Below are 13,800 nucleotides of genomic sequence, written 5' to 3'. Positions count from 1 at the left end.
TTCACTTGTGGAAATAAGAAAATCGCAAGGCGAGAGGTAGGGCGAATATGGTTGATGTGGGACGACATAACAGTATGTCTGGCCAGATACTCGACTCACCAAGCGGTGGCAGAATACACACACAAAAGGAGGTTGTAATTAGGTAAGCTTTTGGAACCAGTGGCTCCTCCTTCAGTCAGGAGGGTGAAGGGGAAGGAAGAAGGGTGAAGGGAAAGGGCTGGAGAGCTCTAGGAAAATGGGTAGATTTCAGGAAAGTGATCCAGAACAGCAGATCAGGGAAGACTTACCGCATGGGATGAGAAGGAAAGACTGATTGCTGGGGACTGCATCAGACGAGATTTGAAAACCTGAGAGCTTAAAAGTGGAAGACAGGGTAATACGCAGGTCAGAGATTACTGCATGAGTTAATAAGAGTGAGAAGGTAAGTGTATTGTACATAACAGAGGTGGAAGGGGGGCTGTGAAAAATAGACGGGTAAGATGATGAAAGATGTAGAAAACTAAAACTTTTAAAACTTTTCTTCACTCCAGATACTCAATAACAGGTAAAGCAGTATCGGATCTTGCATTGTGATGCAGTAGTAACCAGCCCTGAGAATGGTACAAATCAGGACGGCAATGTTGAATTGCTCGTCATAAATGTTTCAAGACTTCGATGCAAAGAGGTTGGCTCACTGCTTGACATGGAGGAACATACTCATGGTGAACTAATCCTTTACTATCAAAGAGTGCTATCAGCAATGTCCTTGTTCTTGAAGGTTGTCAGACTTTTTTCAAGGCTTGTGATCCAGGTCTCCACCATTCAGCACTTTGATGCTATTGTGAGGGTCATACTGGTAGCACCAACTTACATCTCCAGCAATAATCTTTGACAAATGTGGGATAACATCTGGGTCTATCCAATGGTTCAGCAGAAATTCTTCATCTATCCTCTTTCTGTTCATCTTTTAGTGTGTGAGGGACGACTTCCACATTAAGTTTCTGTTTCTCTAAATCTTCGTGTAAGATCTTATGACACACATCACAATTCAAATTAAGTTGTTCTGATATTGCATGCACAGTTACACGATGGTCTTCTTGCAATAACTGCCTTACATATTCCACATCTGAATCGGTATGTGCCGTAGACAGGTGACCAGCTCTGGGATCTTTTTGCACTGAAGCTTCACCTTTATGAAAACTTTTGTGCCACTCAAAAACATGACTTCTTGAAAGTGCCTTGCCTGCATATACTTGCTTAATCACTGCCCACATTTCACTAGGGGTTTCCCCAAGCTTAACACAGAACTTAATTTTCACTCTTTGCTCACAATCAGCATCTATTTTATCTAGTGTGTTACTAAGCACAACCCTCCCACCAAGTGAATTTGGCAGAAACATGGCCAAGATAATTTCAAGGATGTGTGGATACCATATAACATACAAACATTCGTTCCTTTTTAGTACTGTAAACTCGAAGGGGGGGTGGGGGGGTGGGGGTGGGGGGGCCCTGTCCTGAAGCTTTTCTGACAAAAGGAGTATCAATCAAAACAGTGTCTTTGCTTAGTGTGTAACTGTACTTTGTAATTTTTTTGTTTTTCAAGTTACTATTTAAAGTGCAATAGGTTATTATTGTAAAATGTTATAATTGTCCTGTGCGCATCTTTAAATTGGTGTTCTGCACAAAGCAACAGTCAGTGGCCAGCATCAGTGTGTGAAGTTCCAAGTGAATTCAAGCCTAATACTCAGCATTTAAACATTGGTGTCAGGTAGACAGTAGCCAACATTCTAAGACCATAATCACGACGTAACTTGTTCGTCAGTTTGTTTGTGTAGTCAGTCCATAAGCATCAATTAAGTATAAATACCACATAATGTATCGTACCAATCACTATTATTTTCAAGTCGGCAAGCACTCAGCACTCAATTTGTAAAGTTCTCTATTAGTGAACTGTGGGTATGCTTTTATAGTCACTTTGATACTGAGTTGGGGCCTAACACAATCATTGTGTAATGCTCTGTATCACCAATGAATAACTGAACTGTGGAAATTAGTCCTCTGTATGGAACTGGTGCTCTATGTAGACAAAACATTATCCCCACTTATGTAATCTCACTGATCTGTTGTGTGAATTATATGAATCATTGTGAGTGACCACATTAATGCACACCTATAAGTGTGCTGTGTACAATTATTTTACTAAATCACTTCAAAATCCTTCCAATTGCCAAAAGAGCTTTGCAAAGAAAACTATTGAGAAACATAACTTGTAGGTCAGTAAGTTTGCAATATACACTGTGTTTTTTAAATAGCAGGAAAAATATATTTTGGATTATTTGTGTCTGATTACCTGCAAAGTCTAGGGTCTGTAATAACCTGGTTAATCAAGCCTCTGCTGTACTATTATAAGGTTTAAATTTTGAGGACGTCATCTCAATAAGTTTAGATATACTGAACTGAAATATGGTGAATAGTTGTTCCTGTGTTTGTGGGAAAGTGATCTGACAGACAACTGAAACTCTGGTGCATCCGAAAGACATTCAACAGATTTCAGATTGGCATTTTTGGCGGGCTCATCTGACACATACACTGCCCCTTACCATGTTGACATCAGCTTTATCACCCCAACACATGAATATTGTTAGTAAAAACTTCATCACTCTGTGGGACACAAACTGCTCTCTACACAAGTATTAATTTTTCCACCAATCAAATCCAATGACTTCAAAAATATAAAAAGCTTGACAAAGCACCTCACCACTTCCACCGAGTATCACTTCTGGGGTAAACTTTGGAAATAAAGATCACAGTTTTAAGAAATTCAGAAACTAAATCTACGTAATACTGTCATATAATAAAATTAGAATTTGATGCATACACAGTCCCTGGCCAAATTATTAGATGCACTGCACATTTTAAATGTTATTTGTAATAATTGCATGTTGAGTACTATATTGAAAAATTTATGACAGTTATTCAGGGCACTTATTATATTGTTGAATTTTGTTATCTATTGTTGCTACATGACATTGGATTGTTGACTTATTGTAGGTCTCAATGTGCAGAGTACATCATACAGGAAAGGAACTGTTCAGTGGCATTCTCGCTTGTAACTGGTGTAATACTTTGTTCGCTTTGATTATCAACTTCGTAATATCAAAACCACAATTGACTGTTTAACAGTCAGATATTACTAACTGTTACCTTTACAAATGGGTAGAAGAAGGGACATTTCACCTCATAAAAAAGTTGAGGTCAAAGCCCCCATTAATATGAAAATGTATTCCAATCGGGAAATTTTACAAAATTTGGAAATGTCAGAAGCTCGCGTGAGGCGCAAAAAGAATAAAATTGATTTAGGTGAAGAAGTGAGCCCCAGAAGGAAGAATAAATGTGGAAGAAAACCAATTTGCATCCCAAGCTCAGAAAGATTTCTCGAAATAATTTGCCTAGAAAACAGATTTGAAACAACAAAACAGATAAAATCTCAACGAAGAGTCTAATGTGAATGCAACTGAACACACTGTTCATAGAAAATTGAATGATACTGATTTCAAGACTTGTCGACCCACTAGAAAACCAAAGTTAACAGTCACAAAGAAACGATGTGTCTGAAGTGGGCTAAACAGTGGTGTGATAAGGATGTGGTCTTCTGGGGATCGGCAATTTAACTTTAAAATTATTTATGATATTATATAACCTATGTAAATTTATTCATAGTATATTAATTATGTGCTATGGGAACCAGGAAGGCTCTGTCCTATGCCAACCTCTTCATGGGCCGCATGGAAGAGGCTTTCCTGAAGACCCAACAGCTGCTTCCCCTGGCCTGGTATAGGTTTATAGATAACATCTTTGTGGTCTGGACTCGTGCTGAAGAAACACTCCTTAATTTCCTCCATAACCTCAACTCCTTTTTGAATCTGAATTTCAACTGGTCCCTCTCCAAAACCCAAGCTTCCTGGATGTTGACCTTCATCTTGTTGAAGCTTACATCCACACCTCTGTCCACATCAAACCCACAAACAGCAGTACCTTCACTTTGATAGCTGCCATCCATTCCACATCAAATGCTCCCTTCCCTACAGCCTAGGTATTTGTGGCAAACGTATCTGCTCCAGTGACTAATCCCTCAACACCAATAACCTGACCAGTGATTTCCTCTCCCGCAACTATCCTGCAGACCTTGTCCACAAACAGATCTCCCGAGCAATACATTCCTGCCCGTCCAACAACAATGTTCCTACCCCCAGACCACACAAAAGCATCCCCCTTGTCATCCAATATTATCCTGGCCTCGAATACATCAACAAATTACTCCATCAGAGATATGACTTTCTCAAGTCAAGCCCTGAAATGACATCATCCCTTGACAATATTCTCCCCACACCACCCAGATTTGCCTTTCGTCGGCCCCCTAACCTCCGTAACATCCTTGTCAAACCCTACAATATTCCCCGACCACCTTCTCTACCCAGCAGTTCCTACCCCTGTAACACACCCCGCTGCAAAATCTGCCCCCATGCATTCCCCCCCCCCCCCCCCCAACCACCACTCCAGCCCCACTACTGGTAAAACATACACAATTCAAGGCAGTGCCACATGTGAAACAAAACATGTCATTTATCAGCTGACATGCCTGCACTGCACAGCCTTTTAAATTGGTATGAAGACAACTAAACTGGCCGAGTGCATGAGCGGGCACAGACGAACTGTCCGCCTAGGAGATGTCCAATACCCAGTAGTAGAGCATGGCCTCCAGCATAACTCTAGGGACCCAGGAACCTGCTACACCGCACGTGCTATTTGGCTTCTCCCACCCAACACCAGTCTCTCGGAACTGCGGAGGTGGGAACTTGCACTTCAACACATCCTTTCATCCCGCCATCCCTCTGGACTGAACCTATGTTAACTAACCTCACTCCCATTTACTCTTCAATCTTCTCCTCTTTCCCTGTCCTCTTTAGCCATTCATGCATCTTTTCATACTACACAGTTGTGTTTATATTTATATTATATACCTCTTTACTTCTGTATGCATCCTCTTTGGTTTGTAGCTGGCACAGTACTTCCCTCTGACACCCATGCCTCCATCTTTACTATCCTCCCTGTTTACCTTTCCCCTGTTGCTTCATAACCTGGGTTATGAGTAACTGAATCCACTTTCCCTCCTTCCCCTTTTTTCCCCTCTCTCCTCCCTGATGAAGGAACAAAGATCCGAAAGCTAGGATACGTAAATTTTCTGTTCTGTTTGTGTATCTATCGGCTGTACTGAGCTGAGCTGAGGTAAGTACTGGCCAGCCCCTCTATCTCTTTGTTAGTATTTGTTTCACATCTTTATATGAGATTTTCCATTAATCATTTAATTATGTTTCTTGATTTTTACAGGTATGCTTCAGTGATGAAAGCACGTTTGAAGTTTTAACAAACAAATCTCAGTATGTGCACCATCAAACAGGAGAAAAATTTCATACCAACTGCGTTATTCAGACCGTAAAACATACAAAGTGATTTGGTCTGTCATCTGTGGCAAGGGTACAGGACGTCTTTACGTGGTTAATGGCATAATGAGGCAAGACCAGTACCAAGAATGGATCTCGAGTGGGGAACCATTTATTTTTATGCAGGATGAAGCTCCCTGTCACACAGCCAGGTCAGTTAAATCTTTTCTGAAGGAACAAAATATCCCTCTGTTAGACTGGTTAGGTAATAGTCCTGACATGAACCCCAGAGAAAATGTATGGGAACTAATGAAGAGGGAGGTGGCAAAAGCTCTTAGAGAAGGTCATCCATGTGTGGTACCATCATCCACAAATGCAGGACACAGTACAGTCCTGCATCGACAGCCATGTCATATTAAGGCTCTCATAGCTACAGAAGGTGGCTCAACGAAATATCAAAAGTAATGTTTTCACTTTCACAATATTTTTTGTTGTAATTATTGAAATAAAATATTTTCAACAAATACATTTTATTTCTTTGTTTTATCACCTTAGTTGTGAAGTACGCTACACACAATAATTTTATCACACTTTGTGTGTTGGAAAAAGTCATTAGACATAAATCAAAATTTGCTTAAAAACTGTGGTGCATCTAATAAATTGGCCAGGGACTGTATATTAAACTTAACTCTAAAAATACAGGACCGTAATTTTACTACAAGTGCAAGGCAGATTTTCCATTCTTGCAACAACTGCAAGAAGCGGGGGCAACATTTATTTGTTCTTACACAAACGCTAATGGTAATTATTATGCCTATTTACCTGGAAAGAACACATGAGCGTTTCATCAACTGACATCATCCCACCAGCATTGTCAAATTCACCACAATAGTTTGGTGCAGAAAACAGTGTTACCAGCTGCCTCTTCGCAAAGAACTCATAGCCGTCCTCCACAACCTAAAACAAACTTTAACGTGAATCTGAAAATATTGTTAAAAGTAATTAACATTAATGCAAATATATGGTAATGTGAAGGCCTTGGTGGAATATACATAATTTCAAGAGTACAGGTAACAAACCCGTCAAACATTTGAGGAACTGGATCATCGATATGCATTTAAACTAGACAAAATGTTGCTAGCTTTCAGACAAATCCTGCCTCAGAGCTGCAGAATAGGATACATTGTCAGTTGGGACCATACAGTGAAACTGAGTGCAACAACCCAAGGTTAAGTTTCTTTTGCCTGAGTTTACTCACTTAACGAATCGCTCAGTAACACTTTTTGTTCAATATTTGCATAATTCTCTGCAGTTACCAGGGGTGCAGGGGGGGGGGGGGGTTGCTTTTTACTGTATTTAACAATTACTTCTATTTTTTTGTCCTTTGGATAGTTATGAAAATATTTGACACCCTTTTTTCACAAAAATATGTACATTCTGAGAACTATTCATCCATGTATTCTTACATTCAACTTAAACAATATCACATAAAAATAATCATTATTGGCAATATAAGTTATATTGTACAATATTAAATTGAACTATTGAAATTAGTATTTCAGTCATTTCATAACTTCATTTTTAGAGTATCTGAATCGAATTTGGCCGCTCCTGGACACTGACATTGAAACAAGGTAAGTTGAAATTATCTTTTTCTGTTTTCTACCACACTTTATTATAATAAATATTTAGATCATTGCTATAAACATGTTATACAAACAATACACAATGCTAATAATTCATCTTCATAAAGCTGCTCAACAGTAGAATGGCTATTAGAAGGTGTATGAGCATGTGTGTATTCCACAGCTCACTGTCCAGTGGCACTAGACATTCTTTGGTATTTTGTATGCCCCTGAGAGGTGGCAGGGTGTCAACAGCCTGTGATGTGTGCAAGCCTTGTGTACACACTATAATCCAGGCATTTGCTCCACACGAAAGGGCATAGGCCCAGCAAAATTAAAGTTCCTGATTTGCTTCTAAAGTATCTTTCTCCACTAAGAAACATTCATTCTTAAGGTTTTATTGTTGAAAATCACTATGAATTCACTGGGGTAAGCAGTATGCAGCACACCCTTCTAGTTCGGTAAAATCACGTAGTACTAGAGCTGCTGAATACTAAAGGTCTCCTTGTCACAGGAAAGTGTCCGCCAACACTGTCTCCGATGCGATCTGTCATCCCTAGACATTTGATACGTGGAGACAAACGTCCTGTATATTAAGATCTTGTGGATAACATTGAAAGCCCTATGAGGCTGTTTGTGGATGACACAGTGGGATATTTTACTGACACAAAACTGTAACAAAGTGTGGAGAACTGATGTAAAGCCATAATGACTCATTAAGGTTGGATTCTATTATTGCTGATACATCACTGAAAATACTAATAAACCAAAAATGTGTAGAAGTAACCACCTGCAGCAATATACAGGGGAACATATTGTGGGGGGGGGGGAGGGGGGGGGGGATGGCAAAGAGGTTTAAGAATCTTAAAAAAAGGTAATGTACCAGCAAAAGAGGTAAGCTTACAAAACCACAACAGATTCTTGGGAATTGTTAATCAGTTTGACACCCTTTCTTTACGCGTACTATTAATAGATGTGTGGATGGATATGTGTGTGTGTGTGTGTGCGCGAGTGTATACCCGTCCTTTTCCCCCCCTAATGTAAGTCTTTCCGCTCCCGGGATTGGAATGACTCCTTACCCTCTCCCTTAAAACACACATCCTTTCGTCTTTCCCTCTCCTTCCCTCTTTCCTGATGAGGCAACAGTTTGTTGCGAAAGCTTGAATTTTGTGTGTATGTTTGTCTTTGTTTGTGTGTCTGTCGACCTGCCAGCACTTTCATTTGGTAAGTCACACCATCTTTGTTTTTAGATATCTATTAATAGATCACATAGAAATATTGATCTAAGAGTGGTGTATTTGCTTAAGGATTAGTTTAATAATTGCAAGAGTGTGTTATGGAGATACTCACTAAACTCTGGTATTAGATGCTACAGGAGAGGTGCTGTACATCACAGAGAGATTTACAGTTAAAATTCCACAACTCTACAGCTCAAAAAGAGTCAGGCAAGATATTACTTCTTCCCATGTGAATCTCAAGATATGACAATGAGGAAGAATTCAGATAAATTACAGCTCTTACAGAGGCTTGCTGACAGTCACTCTTTCCAGACATAATTCAAAGCAAACTATATAAATCCTACCTGCCAAAATCATTTCCTCTATACACACTGCAGACAAAACCTGTGTTCTAGAGGTAGGGGTGCTACGATGTATTTTTATGTTTTCTGATCAGCTGTATAGGTACTTTCACTTCTGAAGGTACACTATCGAATTCAGAAGTATTCAGACATGCCTATTTTACACGAAACTAACTGTAAGGTGTCACGTGATGCAGATTCACCAGTATAAAAGGAGACACGAGTATTGTGTCATCAATAAGGATGCCATTACAGCTTAACGGGTAGGTTAGAAGAGCTCAACGACTTCAAACATGGATTAGTCATTCATGTCACCTTTGTACAAGTCGATTTGGGACATTTCAACCCTTCTAAAGTCCCCTGTTTGGCTGCTGGTGATGTGATTGTGAAGTGGAAATGTGAAAGAACAACCACGGCAAAACCACACCCAGGCACACTGCATGTACCGACAAACAAGGACTATCTATCAATGCATATGCTGATTGTAAAACATCACATCAGTGGAAGAAATTACACAAGTGGAGTGCAGGACAACCAACCCTTCAGTCAACAGTCAGCAATTATAGTAAGATGGCAGCAACATTGTCAAGCTATCCTATGACCTTTACTGAAAAACAGTAACTAGATTGTAATCATCTAATCAATCGCTCAGTGACCATAGCAGCAACAAAACAGCAGATGACAAGAGAAGGCTGTAGTGCTGAACTTGCTTCCAAAACGGTTTCACTGCAGAAGGCTGTAAGGTGGTTCCTCCTCTTGCTTACTGCACGAATGCAGAAATGCCAGCAATCAAGATCAGTGACCATGGGGAAAAAAATAAAACTGTTCAACACTGGAAAGACAACAGGACCAGGTGAGATACCTCTGAGGTTCTACGGACATAATGTGGAAGAACATGCTCCCAATCTAGTAGTAGTTTGTTATAGGTCACTGGAGCAAAGAAGGGTACCTACGAATTGGAAAAAAGCGCTTTCACGTTTTCAAGAAAGGCCATCTGACAGACATAATTCTAGGTCTGTACTGCCGACATAAATTTGTTCTAGAATTATGGAACAGGTTTTATCTTCAAACATTATGACATTCCTAGATAACAAAAATTTCCTCTATAAAAATCAACACTGCATCCAGAAACAAGAGAGGTTGCAAAATTCAGTTCACTCTGTTTGGCCATAGGCATCTGGTTGATGCCATATTTCTTTATTTCTGGAAGACATTAAATACAGTTCTGCACAGTCATTTAGTGAAGAAAACATGAGTTTACCGAATACTGGACAGATTCTGTGATTGGATACCGGCCTTCCCTACAAATATAACTTAACAAAAACAACAAATGTAAAGGTAATTTTGGGAGTACCTCAAGGGTTTGTTTAGGTTATTATAGTTCAGTGTCAGATAGACCACCAGAGACAGAGCACCTCGTGTTCCTGCTGCTAATAAGGCGAGTGCACCATTCGTTATATATTTTTACGAGCTTCCAACAGAAGTGACTGCAGTAATGGATAGGAACTGTGACTGCTGTGTACAGAATCGAGCTGAGTTGGCGACCCTTTGCTCACCGCTCCAGGCTGCATTGACTTCCTTCACACAGCTTGACGCAGCTGCCAAGGGGTAGCACTGTGGGAGGTTGGATGCGAGGGACGTCCCACTGTCCCCCCAATTGGTCCACTGCTGGGGCCGCCCCGGGTACGGCCTGCACCGAGGTTGATCCCTCACCCATAGTTGAGTAGGAGATCATTCCAAAGTCTGGCCGTCAGCGAAAAACTTCCCAAAGGGACGATCGTAGGGCCTCCCCGGTTTGTTTGACGAACAGGTTTCGGATGTTATCTGTGACTGACGGTGTCTGAGCCAGAGGCAATTATCCACCCTGTTGCAGATGAAGCTTGTCGGCCTGCAAGGTCTGGGCATTCACAGTGGGTAGGTTTGCTGTAGTTGGAATCGCCAACATTAGGAGCATAATGGGGCACTTAGAAACGTGGCTGCCAAGGAGGAGAAGGAAGCCAGGGTGCATTCCGGGGGGAGTCATTCCGGATGTGGAAAGGGTGCTTCCGTATGCCACGAAGAGTACAGGGTGCAGCCAACTGGCTAACTGCAGGTGGTGGCTCATGTCGGTACCAATGACGTGTGTTGTTTTGGATCGGAGGAGATTCTCTCTCATTTCGGGTGGCTAGCAGAAATGGTAAAGACCACCAGTCTTGCTTGCAAGATTACGGCGGAGTTCACCGTCTGCGGCATTGTTGATAGAACTGACTGTGGTCCTTTGGTGCAGAGCTGGGTGGAGGGTCTGTATCAGAGGCTCAGGAGATTCTGTGACTGTGTAGGCTGCAGATTCCTTGACGAGCACCATCGGGTGGTGGGTTTCCAGGTTCTGCTTAATAGGTCAGGAGTCCACTACATACAGGAAGCAGCTACATGGGGACGGGGTGTGTATGGAAGAGACTGGACAGTTTTTTTAGGTTAGAGGGTCTCAGGGAACCACAGACAGGGCATCCGTCTAAAAGGGGAGAGGTAAAACACAGTCAGTTAGTTGTAGAAACGAACAGTATCGTAGTTGTAAATTGTCGAAGCTATGTTGGGAAAGAACCAGAGCTCCAAGCCCTAATAGAAAGCAATGAAGCTCAAATAGTTACAGCTACAGAAAGCTGGCTAAAGCCAGAAATGCCGGCCGCGGTGGTCACGCGGTTCTAGGCGCGCCATCCGGAACCGCGCGACTGCTACGGTCGCAGGTTTGAATCCTGCCTCGGGCATGGATGTGTGTGATGTCCTTAGGTTAGTTAGGTTTAAGTAGTTCTGAGTTCTAGGGGACTGATGACCACAGCTGTTAAGTCCCATAGTGCTCAGAGCCATTTGAACCAAAGCCAGAAATAAGTTCAGCCGAAATTTTTTCAAATGATCTAACAGTGTTCAGAAAGGATAGATTAAATACAGTTGGTGGTGGAGTATTTATTGCTGTCAGAAGTAGTTTGCCTTGTAGTGAAACTGAAATGATAGTTCCTGGGAAATAGTATGGGTAGAGGTTATACTTGAAAAATCGGGCTGAACTATTAATTGAATTGTTTCAGTTAACCCTGAACATAACAAAACATAACATTGTGTATAAATAGTTAACTACACTATACTGTTACACTATAGCTCCCTACTTAGCAATCATATACAACCGCTCGCTCACCGATAGATCTGTACCTGCAGATTGGAAAATTGCGCAGGTCGCACCAGTGTTTAAGAAGGGTAGTAGGAGTAATCCATCGAACTACAGACCTATATCATTGACGTCGGTTTGCAGTAGGGTTTCGGAGCATATACTGTATTCAAACATTATGAATCACCTCGAAGGGAACGATCTATTGATACGTAATCAGCTTGGTTTAAGAAAACATCGTACTTGTGCAACGCAGCTAGCTCTTTATTCGCACGAAGTAATGGTCGCTATCGCCAGGGGATCTCAAGTTGATTCCGTATTTCTAGATTTACAGAAAGTTTTTGACACCATTCCTCACGAGCGACTTCTAATCAAGCTGCGGGCCTATGGGGTATCGTCTCAGTTGTGCAACTGGATTCATATTTCCTGTCAGGAAGGTCGCAGTTCATAGTAATAGACGGCAAATCATCGAGTAAAACTGAAGTGATATCAGGTGTTCCCCAGGGAAGTGTCCTGGGACCTCTGCTGTTCCTGATCTATATAAATGACCTGGGTGACAATCTGAGCAGTTCTCTTAGGTTGTTCGCAGATGATGCTGTAATTTACCGTCTAGTAAGATCAGCCGAAGACCAGTATCAGCTGCAAAGCAATTTAGAAAAGATTGCTGTACCGTGTGGCAGGTGGCAGTTGACGCTAAATAATGAAAAGTGCGAGGTGATCCACATGAGTTCCAAAAGAAATCCGTTACTCGATAAATAGTACAATTCTCAAGGCTGTCAATTCAACTAAGTACCTGGGTGTTAAAATTACAAACAACTTCAGTTGGAAATACCACATAGATAATATTGTGGGGACGGTGAGCCAAAGGTTGCGTTTCATTGGCAGGACACTTAGAATATGCAACAAGTCCACTAAAGAGACACCTTACACTACACTCGTTTGTCCTCTGTTAGAATATTGCTGCGCAGTGTGGGATCCTTACCAGGTGGTATTGACGGAGGACATCGAAAGGGTGCAAAAAAGGGCAGCTCGTTTTGTATTATCACGTAATAGGGGAGAGAGTGTGGCAGATATGATACACGAGTTGGGATGGAAGTCATTAAAGCAAAGACGTTTTTCGTCGCGGTGAGATCTATTTACGAAATTTCTCTTCCGAATGCAAAAATATTTTGTTGAGCCTCACCTACATACGTAGGAATGGTCATCAAAATAAAATAAGAGAAATCAGAGCTAGAACAGAAAGGTTTAGGTGTTCGTTTTTCCAGCGCGCTGTTCAGGAGTGGAATGGTAGAAAGATAGTACGATTGTGGTTTGATGAACCCTCTGCCAAGCATTTAAATGTGAATTGCAAAGTAATCATGCAGATGTAGATATAGACAACAAATCACTGGAACCTAGAATAACCATCCAGTACTACCTTAAGTCGAATGACTGTACAAAATAAATAGAAAAAGCTGACACAAGTGACGAAATGCAAACATAAATTTACAATAAGGAAATATAATTCATCCATGAAAGACATGGCTTAAAAACACTTGTTCAACCGATTCTCGAGTGTTATTGATTAGTCTGGGCCCTATACCGAGTAGCATTAACAAGAGATATAGGGAAGAGCCGACGGGAAAAGTGCATTTTGTCATGGGATCATTTGCTCAGCAGGACAATGTTACAGAAATGCTCAATGACCTCCAGTGGCAGACACTACAAGAGATCTGTATATCACAGAGAGGGTCACTGTTGCTACTTTGAGTGCTTTGATTCCAAAAAGAGTTGGGCAACCTATTTTTTCCCCACATACATCTAGTGAAATGATCAGGGTGTGAAAATCAGAAATCATACAGAGCCATACCGACAATCCTTTTTCCCCACGAGCCATTCGTGAACCAAACAGGAAAGGGGTAAAAAGATAGTGGTTGTAGATGTGCCCTGCACCACACACCATAAAGTGGCTTGCAGAAAACATTTTAGTAGAAGGATGAGAACACATAGCATCTAGACACTAAGAAATCCAATTATTATCCTTTTCTTCCATACCTACGC

The 13,800-nt window shown here is 41.2% G+C and overlaps 1 protein-coding gene across 1 annotated transcript in view; it reads right to left on the bottom strand.

Moving 5' to 3' along the window:
* LOC124716988 (serine/threonine-protein phosphatase PP1-beta catalytic subunit) overlaps positions 1–13,800 on the bottom strand; it is a 90,988-nt gene that overhangs the window by 35,963 nt on the left and 41,225 nt on the right. Inside the window, exon 6 of the mRNA XM_047243612.1 lies at positions 6,243–6,377. Within this exon, the coding sequence (XP_047099568.1) occupies positions 6,243–6,377 (135 nt within the window). The remainder of the gene's footprint in view (positions 1–6,242; positions 6,378–13,800) is intronic.

Source organism: Schistocerca piceifrons, chromosome 9 (assembly GCF_021461385.2).
Source record: "Schistocerca piceifrons isolate TAMUIC-IGC-003096 chromosome 9, iqSchPice1.1, whole genome shotgun sequence".
Taxonomy (NCBI): Eukaryota; Metazoa; Arthropoda; class Insecta; order Orthoptera; family Acrididae; genus Schistocerca; species Schistocerca piceifrons.
This window is presented reverse-complemented; position numbering and strand designations above follow the sequence as displayed.